The sequence below is a fragment of the Trachemys scripta genome, chromosome 5 (assembly GCF_013100865.1).
Source record: "Trachemys scripta elegans isolate TJP31775 chromosome 5, CAS_Tse_1.0, whole genome shotgun sequence".
NCBI classification, from domain to species: Eukaryota; Metazoa; Chordata; order Testudines; family Emydidae; genus Trachemys; species Trachemys scripta.
In genome coordinates this window covers 125,401,585-125,415,766 of record NC_048302.1, presented here as the reverse complement: position 1 = coordinate 125,415,766, position 14,182 = coordinate 125,401,585, and the positions used below count along the sequence as shown (strand labels likewise).

The window sequence follows — 14,182 nt, the reverse complement described above, 5'->3', positions numbered from 1 at the left end:
AGGCTTGAAGTAGATTAGCAAGGCAGTGCTTGTACCAGTCGCGTAGCTAGCAGTAGAAATTTGGGTGGTCCCCAAATGGTGTATGGGCACTGCACTCTCCCAAGACACCCACCACAGCAGGGAGGCGGCAACTGGCAAAGTAATTTCCCTGCTGTGAGTGTCCTGGAGTGGGAGTAAAGCCTGGGAAAGGGGGAACGCTTCATGCTGCTGCTTAGCCTGTGTTGGGGGCCAGGGAGTTTTAAGGTCCATGCCCTGCTTCTCGATGTCATGCCCAGGCTATCTGCACAACCCCCTCCAGTAGAGGAAGAGGGCTCTGTGCTGGTGGAGCTGGGGCTAGGGTGTGGAGAGAGGGTGAGTCACTGGGTAACCCAGGCCGGTGGCAGAGCTGCTCCCATTTGAGATCATTCGCATAGGATCAGGTTTGTGCCTGGCTGCTGATTGGGTGGGCCATTGCCCTGGAGGCCCACCAGTGGCTTTGCCCTTGAGTTTGTACAGCTGCTACATTGTAGAGTTGCAGGCCTGGTCTACACTTATAAATTAGGTCAACCTAGCTATGTTACTCCGGGCTGTGAAAAGTTTCACACCCTGAGCACAGCAGTTAGGCCGACTCAACCCCCAGTGTAGATGTGGCTAGGTTGGTGGAAGAATTCTCCCATCAACCTAGCTACTACCCAGGGGCGATGGGTGAAACTTCCCCTGGGGGAGACGAGCTCCTTGTCCTGCTTCTTCCACCCATAGCCCTGCCCACACTCCACCCCTGCTCTGCCCCAGGCCCTGCCCCCACCCACCGCTGACTCGCCACCCCCCTCTCCCCCCCCCCCCAAGATCTCCCCCCGCCAAACCTTTTCCCCGCCCGCCACGAGACCCCCCTCACCACATGCTTTGCAGCTGTCTTGCTGCTCGCCTCCTCACCCTGCTACACCCCCCCCCCGCCATGACATCCTCTTCCCTTTTCACCTTAAAGCACTGATAACATTCCCCAAGGGAACTGCACAGGCAACAGGTATAGCTCAGTTGCCAGATAGATTCTCCTTTGCGTGGCAGGGAGTTCGGTGTATGCTGTACAGAGAGAGATGAAAAGACAGGCTACCTGCGCCAACCTGAAGCCTAATCTCTCCTTTTGAAAAAGTGCTTGTCATTGACAGCCTGCTTTAAGGCAGTAGTTCAATCACCTTCCTTACACAGAATTCCCTGCCAGACTCATTTACTTAAACTGGGTTTGAATAAAACAGCTAGCTCAAGAAATAAACTCTCTGGCTATGTCAGCTCCTCCTTGAGCCAGGTCAGCAGTTACTTCTGCTGGGTACAGTGACTAACTGAAGGGTCATCATTTGGAAACTGTTTTTAACCCCAATAACATTTTCCTACAATATAAAAGCCAGCTGAATGTGGCCAAACGCTTCCTGGGCATTGGCAAATGCCTGTGAAATGGCTTCGTTACCACTTTAATACTCTTTATCAGTGACAGTGATCTCTGCTATTAGGTCTCTGGAAGGCGTTTTCACTGTGTAAAGTTACTCAGGGATCCCCTCCGCTCACCTCCTCACTGCTTCTCCCTCTCCCCCCCCCGCGAGGGGTGGGTGAGGAGAGACGCGGCTGGCAGCTGGGGGAACCTTCGAGGAGGCAAGGGGGTGGGGTGAAGGAGAGGAGGAAGACTCCAGGCAGCAACAGCAAGCTGTGGGAGCCTCGAGGAAGGGTCAGAGCAGGGAGGGGAAGAGGCGGCGGCAGGGGGGCGGCACCACGGCCCAGGTGTTGGGTGGCAGGGATGGCTGTGCTAGGGGAGGCAACGCCTTGCCTATTATACCCGCCGCCCATGCTACCACCCCTCACAGAGGTACGTCGATGGAAAAACCCTTTTGTCTACATTACTACTAAGAAGTGTCTACACTACAGCGTTGCAGCAGCAGATCTGTAGCGCCATAGCTCTGCCGCTGTGGCAGCTGTACTAGAGATATATCCATAGTCTGCTTTTGACCTCGCTTACACTGGTGTAAATCGGGAGTAGCTCCATTAAAGGCAGAGGTTACACCAGTGTAAAGTCAACCCGTGTGGGATAACGCTGGGGCCCACATCGATGTTTGAGATGTAAAAGACTTAACAGTAGAGCTGGGCAAAGGTCTAGCGACCGCACTTCCATTACATGAAGGATTTCGAGATTTGTCTTGGTTCTGATTGGAAACAAAACCCGAATTCATCATGAGGAAAATTCATTTAGACAAAATTGTTTTAAAAAATTCAAAATGGAAAATCAGACCATTTTGTCCTGAAAATGTTGAAATGGGATGTCAGAATTTTTTTCCTAAACGAAACTTTGGGGAAACGGACACTATTTCACCAAGCATTTCGACTTTGACGAAACTGCATTCTCCGATGGAAGGTGGTTCTGTCAAAGTTTTTCCAACCAGCTCTACATAATACGTCAGCCGGTCCATTTCCTTGCCAGTGCAAGGTGGTCCCTGATGGGATGAAATTCACTTCTGTATGGGCTGGTCCACACTAACCCCCACTTCGAACTAAGATACGCAACTTCAGCTACGAACTATCTTAGTTCGAACTTACTGCGGGTCCACACGCGGCAGGCAGGCTCCCCCGTCGACTCCGCGTACTCCTCTCGCCGAGCAGGAGTACCGACGTCGACGGCCAGCACTTCCGGGATCGATTTATCGCGTCTAGACAAGACGCGATAAATCGATCCCAGAAGATGGATTGCTTACCGCCGGACCCGGAGGTAAGTATAGACGTACCCTATGTAAGGCCCAGTAACCACTTAACCTTAGTGGGACATCAGTGGTGCATAGGCTTTATATAGGCGCTCTCTGAGCATGGGGGAATTTCACCTCATAGCAAATTAGCAGAAAACTCCATTCTCCTGGGCTGCTAATCTAGCACCTTTCTTTCACCTGTGAAAGAAGCCTGCTCTCTAAATCGCCTTTCTTTCCAAGTACCTTTGGGTAATTCGGGGGGTTTCAGAACTAACATATTATGAGACCAAAACAATGGCAGCCAGAGCCAATCTTGTCGGTTTGTATTTTGGGCATATGAGGGAAATTACCGAGGGCTGGAACAGCTCTCGCATGTGTAGCTCGTTGGTATGTTGCTGGTGGAGTTTTATGGTTTTGTTAACAGATGTTGAGCCATACGATTTATTAAAACTGCCACAGTGAATTTATTAATGATTATTTCACATTCCGTGAGGTCTTAGGAAATTCTGCCCACGGTAAGGTCAAATTGAAGGGGCATTTGACATACTGCTGCCTTATGTACAATAACAACTGATAAAGGACCTAGGAAATAAGTTTCTTACCATAGGGAAACTTATCTGCAGCAGATATATAAATACAGCCTGTCTGGAGAGAACTGTTGGCTCTTTCACTCTGTTATGAGATCTCTGAGAAGTGGCACTGCAAGTCAACACATGCTGGGAAGTGCTGTGACTTGGGCAGGAGCATTTTTATCAGTAGTGTATTGCAAACCTGGTGCCCCAAACTTTGCCTAACGGATGGCCATGCTGGCAACTTGACAGATTCTGAAGGACTCTATCAAATTTGTATGAAATGAGATGATGGTATTCGCCCTTCTCTTTCGGAGGTGACAGCCAACAAAAACTCAATATGGCTCACCCCAGACATTCAAAAATCCTGGGTCAGGCCTCCAGATCATGAGTTTGGCTTAACAATTATGAGATTTATAAACCAAACAAAAACATTTGGGTTCTTTTTATTTGACTTCCGGTGTTGTAGCCTTTAGGTTTTATGTTTTCAAGCTTTTCTCTGTAAAGAGGTGAGCTAAAAACTGTCTTCTTTTTTTAAATGAAAGCTGAGATTCTCATGTAACCACGTGACTCCAGGAGCTGGGGCTTTAAGAAAAATGCCAGTTATCACAAGATTCATGATAAAATCCTGAGAAATGGCAACACAACCTAGCATGCAGAAGTGCATCTTGAGTGAGCTTCATCCAAGTATAGTCCTGTACTCCTTTAGGGCAGCTGCAGCTGACCTTCCAGATTCCTGTGCCAGTTTTGACCCACTGGCCAACTTTGTCCTAGCATGATTTGATCTGTCGGAGACAGGGTAACGAGGGCATCCTCTGCTACCTCTCCTGCTGCTTCCAAAGGGGATTTTACAATGTTTTGTTAATTTTTGCACAGGCTACTTACTGGCCAAGCTTAGACATTCCTTGTCTGTTATTCATGGGTAGAAATGCTTGATTAGAGTTTCTCCTCTTGCAACATCAATGCAGCCGATGCCCTGGGATCTTCCTGCACAGATAAGATTAAGAGCATTGAATTAACACTCTTGCCAATGGTTTTTGAGTGGCTGAGGACAGAAATTGCAGAGAGATTTTCTTTGTTTTGTTTTGTTTCGGATTATGATGTTTTGAAGAGTTTTTCAGTTCATTTGTAACCCCTCTTTCTTTGGTGGGTGTTGGGATAGAGAACTAACCTATTGGAGGTGGATTTTTTCGCTTTGTTTCCTTTGCTGGCAGTGGATATAAGAATGGCTGCTGTGAAGGGAATGAGTCACTGGTTTGTTTGAAGCATTGAAGAAAGGTTCTACAGGTTTTCGCTGATCTCAAACATGAAGCTGTGGTGTTAACAATTTCCTGGTGAACTCAGTTTTTGGTTAGTCTCTTCATATCAGGAAGATTATGCTGTTGCTATAAATTTGCATCATTCATCACCTTAAGGTAAAAGAGAAAAGGAATATTGTATTTTATAGCTCCTTTTGTCTTGCCATCACAAACTGCTGTATAAGAAGCAGAATATAGCCACCAGACTGGAGTTGTTCTGGGTTACCATTTGCCATGGGGATACCATGTATAAGCTGTCAATTGTTGTGGTGCTATTTTTCTCAGTAGTCTTTATTTTTACTCTGGTGTAAAACCATTCACCAGTATGCAAACGGAGGTGACCAGAACTCATTTCACATCATCGTAGTTTCATAGATTTTAAGGCTGGAAGAGACCTTTTAGTCTGGCCCCCTGTATAACATAGGGCCATAGAATTTCATCCAGTTGCTCTTGTATTGAGACCAATAACTTGTGTTTGATTAAAGCATATCTAGCTGTCTCCATAGATCATATAGGGGGGCCGAGGGTCTTATGCTAGGTATTGAGGACATGTAGGATCCCGGGGGGGGGGGGGGGGGGGGGGCGGGTTTCACACCCCTGACCGGTGAAAGTTTTACCGACAAAAGAGCAATGTAGACATAACCTGAAAGGTCTAGTCTTCACTGTGTTTATACCTCAGGATAGCTCATGCATGTTAGTTACCACCAGGTAAAAAATACCCCTTTATTAGCAGTGAAGATAAGGCCTGAGAGTAGAACTTGCCTCGCTAGGTTCACTTAATTATCGGAACATTAGCGCACACTGAGGTGATGACTTTGATGTATGAATGCTCCATGGGAAAAGTGTTGTTTCATAGAGCTGCTGTGGTACAATAGATCATGCTTGTGTCCCTCATGGTTCACAGGTATGTTTCCTGCATTCTGCTCACACATTAGGGTGGCAACCACTGTACGTAGGGTGACCAGATAGTAAGTGTAAAAAATCGGGATGGGGTGGGGGATAATAGGTGCCTGTATAAGAAAAAGCCCCCAAAATCGGGACTGTCCCTATAAAATCGGGACATCTGGTCACCCTAACTGTACGTGTTTAAGATGAGACATGAAATCTACATTCTAGAGTGTGAATGTTTGACCAACAGATACCATGTTTTCTAATATTGGTTGAGTTCAGTTTATATGTATTGGATGCCAAACTGTCCTATTAAAAACAATAATACCATCCAACCAGAAATCCTCATCCCATTAAAGTCAATGGCAAAACTCTCATTGACTTTAATAGGGCCAAGATGTCACCCCTTAAGATTTTTTTTCTGTCAGATATACTAATTAAAAACAAACAAACAGAAAGCCATGTATGGAATTTTCTGGCCCTAATTGATACGGAATTGTATTTGAAAAGCTGTTCCTGAAAATGGCAGAAAATAAATGAAAAATGTAATTAAGCCAAATTTTTCAAATAATTTTTTTTTTTGTGCTTTTTCAGACTGGGTTTTTTAAAAATACTAGAAAAATACAGTGAGTTCCTGTTTTTCTCTGGGGTTTTATTTTGTACAAAATGCTTTTTCCTTCCTCCCCCAATTCAATAAAAGTCCTCTTTTGTTATGTCACCGTCATGGAGCGAAAGCCTGGAAACGTAATTAATTCAAAGCGTTCCGCATATGTGTAAATGGGTAACACTTATTGATAGCAGAGTTAAAGACAGTGGCTGAAACTTTCAGCAAAAATGCCTTGTTGCCCAGAAGAAAGAAATACTTTGTTTCTTCAGAGGAGTGAAAAGAATTTAAGGAGGCAAAATATGCAGGCTAAGCAAGTGCCTTCAGTTCACATTGTGAACACACGCACACACAGGTATCTGCATATCTGCTATACATCTACAGACACGCAGACATGTTCAGAGAGACCTAGGCATGACATAACGTCTCATCTCATAAAGGAATGATGGCTATAGACACACAAACCTCATTCGCGCACACAGGTGTGGACATGGATGCACTCACACACTTCGTAGATGCATTCCGTAACACATCCCTGAGTGGCACTATGTCTACCTTTAACGGTATAAAATAACAATCTCCAGAAGGCTCTTTGGTGTTCATGTATTTAATTCCTAGTGCACTGCAGCTATAACTGAACTTTATACCACTCGAGTAATACTCTTTTTTTCCACCATACAGTACACAGAATAAGCTAATTAAAATCTAGTGGCGTGGGGGAACAGTTCTCAATATATTGAAAACCAGGTTTTTGAGGTTATTCCTGCTGCAGAGTTCCCGCACTATCTCCCCAGAAAGGATTTGTAAGTATTCATTGGAAATCTCCCATGGATTTAACTTCTTCCTTTGTTTTGTTTTGTAGTAAAAGCTTGATTGAAAGTGGCTGTGGCAGCAGTAATGCCTGGCTGAGTTTGGAGAAAACAAGCCCTAGGCCCATTTAGACATTTCATTTGAAAGAAGCCTCCATTATCTCCTATTAGGAGCTGTCCGTAGAAAGTAGCTCTGAGTGTAAGTGTGTCTGCGCCCGCACACACATGCTTTGTGATTTCTGTTTTGTTTTTATTTTTAATCACAAATTTTTGGAAGAAGACTGGAACTTTTCCTTACGTGTGCAATTAATGCCTGATTAACCAAAACACAGCTGCCTATGCACATGGCATTATAGGGAATGTTCCAGGCAGTAGATGAATCCATTCCAAAGCTAAATTGCTGCTTCAATGTCTTTCCCCCTCCCCTGTCTCTCTTTCTTTAGAATTCTTTCAGTGTCCTATGAAAAGAAAATTCAGAGAAGAAAACTTGAGAGTAACACAATAGATGTCTTCTCCTCTTACCTCTTCTGCAGGAATCTACTCTCTTAAAAATAAAATCATGAGCTAGTGCTTGAGGTAACAAATGTTGTAACCAGATCCAAGTTAGCCTTGTGTTTCATTAAATATGTTGAAGTGCTTACTCAATTTCTACTGTATAGTTAAGTTAATTAAAAAAGTGAATTTTTGGACTAAGGCCATGAACCCATTGCTTTCAATGATACGTGAAGACTTTGGGTTTGGCCCAGTAAAAATATGAAGGGTCCATGTGTAAACTGGGGAATTTCTTTACTTTTTTAAGAACACTTCTGGAGACTGGAATTATCTGGTAAGCCACAGAACAGGAATAGCGTGGGCAGTGGCACTGCTAGCTGCTTCAGCGGTGGGCCTCACCCCGGTTCTAAGGGATCACTTTTTGGTGGAAGTTCTGCCTTCTTGGCTCTTTTCCTCTAGAGCCGCCAACCAGGGTGCCAGTTTTGGTGTTGGGGTTGTGAACACCCACGAGGAAGTAGGCTAAATCATGGATTCAGGGGGCCAGATTCTCATTTACACGAGGGTCCCTTTATGCTGCTCTGGTAGCATAAACGGACCTTGATGTGGATTGAAACAGTCCCCTGAAAATACCCTCTGCATAGAGACCCACTCCAGCCTGTGCAGAGCTGGCTAAAGTCTTTATGGTGGCTCAATTCCCAGTCCCCAGTCTAGGGAGCAGATTGGGAGTGGGTTTGGAGTGACGGCTGCTTTCTGCTTCCCGGCTGTTATAGGAAATAACTTGCCAATGGACAATTTATTTACTGGTCAAATAGGGAGAATTTCATTTAAAACCTTTAAGGTGATTGTAGAAGAGAGGGGTTTTTTCCCCCCACAGCCCTGATAGCAAATACGGAGAAAACTGTCTGAATTTGTGAGCCTTGTAGTGGAGTTTTGGGGAGCTCGCAGTAAAACTGGGGATACAAGGGCCTCCAAGGAGGGAAGAGGGGCTCCCGAAGGTGGTCTGAGTTCCTGCAGACTGCTAGGGCCCTGTAGGCGAGGGACGGTCTGCTCCCTCCTCAGATAAAGTCTGGAAGTACCACATTATCCTGCCATTTGCCACTTCTTGTGTGTGAGATGATGCCCAATAATGTATAGCACAAAAGGCAGCAGGGGTTGCTGGGGTCAGCCTCCTAGGCCTCCCAGTCCTACTCTTCTTTTGGCATGTTTGGGCTGTGCTCTTGCCTCTGCCGGCCAGGATGTAGCTCCATAAACTGATGGATTTGTGTCTAACCTATCGTCGCGGGAGGAGTCTTGGGCTGGGTGTCCTGAAGCCTCCTGGGAAATTTCCCTGCGACCCTGCCAGCCAGCCCGTGCCTGGAATCCTTATCGACGCATTTGCACATGGGGAATAATCACAGTGTGTGTAAAGGGCAAGGTCAGTTTGTTCTTGCGTTAGCCTTGTTATTGTTGCAGTAAGAGCAAGTCCACAATATCCTAACAAGAACTGGGAGCTTGTGTCCACACGCATTATGGGGTGGGAGTGGGGAGGGCAATAGGAGAGACTTAGGTTTGCTCACAACTCTGAGCTTAACCTCCTTAGGCCTCTGCAGTGCTCAGCCAAGGATTCAGAGGGGTAGCCATGTTAGTCGGTATCAGTAAAAGGATTATCTGACTGTGGCTGCCTGTTGTCTGCTGCCTGCTCCCCTGCATTGCTGCTGACATCCCCAGAGCTCCTGGCCTAGCAGTGGTGCTAATTAGCGATGTGTTTGAGCCAAACGCCTGGGTGCAAACAGCTGTGCATCGGGTTTCAGATCTGTTCACAGCTCAAACTCTTTAGTAAGATGACTCCCAACGTTGTGAACTTTGGGCAAGTTTGGAGTTGGATCCACATTTCAAACCTAAGTTTTGGAATGCTCAGATCTGGCGATTTTTGTTCAGTAGGTCCATTATGGAGAGGCCTGTTTCTCCACTGTGTAGTTCTTTGCATGCTCATCTACACCTATGCAAAGAAGACCCCACTGACTATTCTTCATGCTGGTGAGAGGAAGCAGCCCCCTGAAAATACCTCCTGTGTGTGGCTGATGTAGAACTGGAATAAAGGCTCTATCCTGGCCCTGCTCTCAGCCCTTGTACGAGGTATTTTGGGAAGGGGCATGAGGCAGGGAGGAAGTGCACTGCACTCTGGCTAGTCTCTGCTTCCAGGGCCTTTAGGAGGCCATGGCAAGTAGAGAATAAGTTAGAGCAGCCTTCTGGGTACTGAAAAGGCCCCTTCATGCCCTCCGAATACAGAGAGCGCAAAAGTGGCTTGCAACAAACTTTGCCATCATCTAGCACCCTACTGCCCATCCCTGCCCCAAGCAGAGGAATGGAGGAAGGTGCATCGCGACCCTGATGTCTCATGTTGGGCATTTATAAACGGCGTGAGAGGCTATTTTTGAATGTAATCTCTAATCGCCAGAGGGGGACTCTCCAGGTCAGGATTGTAGTGTGTTGGGGGAGCATGCACTAGGTCCTAACTTGGACCCAGCTTTGGGAGGAGAATCTGAGTGGAGGGCTGGAACAAAGCTCCTTTTAGTCCTAATATTCTGACTTTTGGGACGCTTTCAAAACGAGACTCCCAGTCTGACCAAGCAGTGCGCTCCTAGGATTAATTTTAAATTAGCCAAGACTGAATTATTTAGTGAAGCCTCATTTCTGTGGGATGGAATTGGTGCTGCCGGGCCTAAATGCTGCCACCCCATGACTGGACTCCAAATTCCTGTCAATTTTATGAGCCTGGCCGTGAAATTAACCATTTGACCATGTAATGACTTTTTATTGTATTTAATCTTCAAAAAATGCTATTTATGCAAAAGCATGCGGAGGGCCACGTTTATAAAGCAGCGCTTCTTTGGCTCGTTTCCTGCCCAGCTGTTGTCCTCTTCAGCCCTCTCCCTTGGCCAGGCAACAGTGAGGTCTACCGCTGTGGAGAGGTCAGGCCTGCAGCTCACCAAGAGCCATCTCGTGGGGGAGCCGTGGAGAACCCTTCTTCGCCGTAGCTTGTTGTTACTCAGCTTCCTGGCTCACTGCAGCCATTGAACCCAGCTTTGGCCCTGCTTCTGTTGCAGACATCATCAGAACCTGGTGTCTGATGAGGCCTCTGTCAGAGGAGCAAAAGCACTTACTTGAAAATGATTTATCCTAATTAGACAACTTAAAGGTTTCTTATGAAGCCAGTGGAGTGGGAGGAGGGAAGGCACTGAGTTCAAACTCCTTTATTCTCCAAAAAGCCATCATCACCTGATAAAGATTCAACTGCCTTGAGGTTTTGAAGAGGACGCTTCATGCTGCGTCAGTGAAAGGGGGAGTGAAGCCTTCAGTCCCGTAACCTTTGTTCTCTAAAGAGTGTGTCAGGGTTTTGGCTGTGCTGATGGCCTTGACTTTTTCTTTGAGTTCTAAGAGGATGTGAGATCAGCCTCAAAGCCTTTCTGCACCAGGATGCTGAGGGAGGGGAAAAGACGTGCACTTCTCTGCACAGCAGGGTCAAGATTTTCAAAAATAGAAGCCTAAAGTGAGGCTTTTAAATCTTTAGGCTCCTAAATAAGCAACCTGATGTTCTCAACTGCTGAGCACCCTCGGGTTCCTACCAAAGTTAGTGGGAGCTGCAGGGGGCTCAGTAGTTTGGAAAATCAGCTTATTTCATGTGGTGCCTGAGTATGGATTTAGGAGTCTAACTTTTAAGGCTCCTAGTTTTGAATATCTTGACTCAGTTTTATGGTTTTAAAAAATGGGTAAGAAATAGGTAAACAAATATAAAATGTTGTTGCAAAAAAATCAAAGATCATGAAGAGGGAAAAACTGATGACCTAAGTGGCTAGGTTTTCACCTGTGCCATTTAATAGAGATACATTGAAAGGGGCAGACCCCCCACACATTTTACCTTACTTAGAGCAAAATTCCAACCTATGTACCTGTGGCTTTCATGGTGGTAATGTATGCCTAAAACAGAATTTATCCCTTAAGGATTTGCATAGTCATTTTTTCCCCTCTGATCCCTGTAACACTGTTCTTCGTATGCCCTGATATAGGCTGTGTTTCAGTGTAAGCTAATGTATCTCAGCATTCCGGGTGACACTATGAAAGCAAATCAGGGGCATCGATACGTCTGATGGTAGCAGACGTGCCTGTCTATAGGGCCAGACTGGCTGCTAGTGCTTCCAGGTGCACAGGTCAGGGTGGGGGAAAAGGGCAAACAGCCTCCCACTCTTTGAGTGAGATTCTGCGCTGTGCATCTAGTCTAGGGGTATGTCTACGCTGCCGTTAAACACCTGTGGCTGGTCTGTGGCAGCTGGCTTGGGCTACAGGGCTGTTTAATTGCAGCAGAGCCGCTCGGGCTAATCTCTCGTTCCATCTCTCTTTGGTGTGCTGGCTCATTCACTGGTGGTGGTAGGCAATAACATATTTGCTGGATTTCTCAGTGCTGGTCCCTAAAGCGTTGATTAGTCAGCAGCTTGGCTTCAGGGTGCTGAGAGATGCTCTGTGGGGAGCAGTGCTCAAGAGCTATCTCTTTTCTTGACAAATGTCTCCTTACAACCTCGTTGCTCTTGTGGTTTATGTGATTTCTCACCTGGCCTGGCGCCTAGAAATGAACTCATAGGCCTGGAAGAGCAGTAGGCGTAGCAACAAGTTAGCCAACCCAGCAGAGCAGTTTGTGTGAAAGCACTTTCTAGTAGAACGGATATCTCTTTAGATAAGCTATCTGGCCTAACTCCCTTCTCTGATGATACCAACAGTAGTTCTGTGGTCCCTTTGCAAAAACAGTTCCTCCTGAAATAGCCCAGTATAGGATGCACAAAACTTCCCATTGATTGGTGTGTAAGAATAAGATAATCAAGGGTTAAAATATGCAGGGAGAGAGTCTAACTTCTGCACCCCAAATAAGGAGAATATGCTAGTAAAAGGGAACAGTGAGGAGAGTGGCTGAATCCACTAAGGAAGAAATAACTTTCATTTGGGAGCATCTACAGATGAATCTCTTTATCATAGAATATCAGGGTTGGAAGGGACCTTAGGAGGTCATCTAGTCCAACTCCCTGCTCAAAGGAGGATCAATCCCAAACTAAATCCCCAAATCGCCCCCTCAAACATTGAACTCACAACCCTGGGTTTAGTAGGCCAATACTCAAACCACTGAGGTATCCCTCCCCCCGTCTTATAAGTGAGCTGTGTCGTAAAGCCAGCGTACTGGACCCCGTGGTTCTGTAATCCCCTCCCAACGGCTTATTTTGCAGAGGTATGATGAGGGGATTTGGGGAAAGTGAATGTGCCTGTGATGACAATTACTCTTAGGCTAGGTCTACACTACCCGCCTGAATCGGCGGGTAGAAATCGACCTCTCAGGGATCGATTTATCGCGTCCCGTCGGGACGCGACAATCGATCCCCGAGTCGACCCTCTTACTCCACCAGCGGAGGTGGGAGTAAGCGCCGTCGACAGGAAGCCGCAGAGGTTGATTTTGCCGCCGTCCTCACAGCGGGGTAAGTTGGCTGCGATACGTTGAATTCAGCTACGCTATTCACGTAGCTGAATTTGCGTATCTTAAATCGACTCCCCCCTGTAGTGTAGATGTAGCCTTAGTCATGGGTTTGGAGATTCCCTTGAGATAGGTCTAAGCAGAAACTTCAGGGCTTATCTGAAGATCTATGGACTAGAAAAGAAGCCAGCTCTCTTGTACTTACCCACTGTGCTCTGGTGCCAGCTGGAAGTCCTGAGCCCAATCATCTGTGATACCAACAAACTCTTGCAAAGTGTTGATTGGTTTCAGTACCAGTTGATGGGAATTGAGGGCACTCAGCACTTCGCAAGGCCCACTGTAAGGGAAAAGCTTGTCTTGTACTACGACACTTCTGACTCTGGCTGTAGTCAAGAAAGTATGAAGGAGAGAGACATGAGTGGTCAGTGACCTGCCCGTTGGGGGAGGCTAGCCCTCAGCCACTCCCCTTGTGCCCAAGGCCCCTCCCCCTTCCTTTCTACCCCCCCATTCCCAGCAGGAGCCTAGAGCACCCCCACCACAACCTCTGGCCCCAGTGACAGCTGCCCTGAGTCACTGCGGGAGGCAGGTCGGCCAGCCCCAGCCAGCCTGGTGCAGGGCAGAGCGCTGGGAACTGTAGGAGGGAGCCTGGGGGCGGAGCGTGGGCGGGGCCATGCCAGGCTGTTTCAGGAGGCACAGCCCTCCCCCAGCCTAAGATACCTACTGCCCATGGAGAAAGAGATTAAATACAAACAAGCAAACAGCAAACAACCAAAGTCCATAAAGCTTCAGATTGTGGGACTGATTAAAATTGTGGCTGTAAGCTTGGGTCAGTTCTTATTTTACTCAAACAGATTCACACATTCATAGTTACTGTACAAGGCTCAGGAGGTGGGCACCAATGTTAGGAGACCTGCATTGTCATCCTGGCTCTGCCACTGAATTGCTCTGTTGCCTTGGTCAACTCAGTGTTGCCATCTATACAGTGTCTTGTGATATTTGCTTTTCATAAAGCCCCAGCTCCCGGAGAAGTGGAATTATATGAGAATCTTAGTTTCCATTTTTTAAAAGTAAAGTGAGTTTCTAGTCCTCGTGGTTTCCTAGAAGAGCTTGAAAATGTGATCCGAGTGCACTTTAAAGGCTCAGAAAGCAAAACGCAAATTAGAGAACTCAAAATTCATTATTTAAAATAAATCTCATGATTGTTAAGCCAATCTCATGATTGTTGGAATCTGACTCATGCTTTTTGAATGCACGGGATCAGCAATACTGCATTAAGTACACATTTTCAAAAGCAGACTTTGGTTTGGGATCCCTCAGTTTTTGGCAGCC

General features: G+C 46.5%; 1 protein-coding gene across 5 annotated transcripts in view; it reads left to right on the top strand.

Annotated features, from left to right (window-relative positions):
- FGFRL1 (fibroblast growth factor receptor like 1) overlaps window positions 1–14,182 on the top strand; it is a 239,561-nt gene that overhangs the window by 27,773 nt on the left and 197,606 nt on the right. The window contains exon 1 of one of the 5 annotated variants that reach the window (XM_034772157.1): window positions 8,728–8,776. The exons of the other annotated variants lie outside the window; for them this stretch is intronic. Within the exon in view, the coding sequence (XP_034628048.1) occupies window positions 8,743–8,776 (34 nt within the window). The 5' untranslated portion in view covers window positions 8,728–8,742. Of the gene's footprint in view, window positions 1–8,727; window positions 8,777–14,182 lie in introns of those variants that run through there. 5 annotated transcript variants of the gene reach the window in all.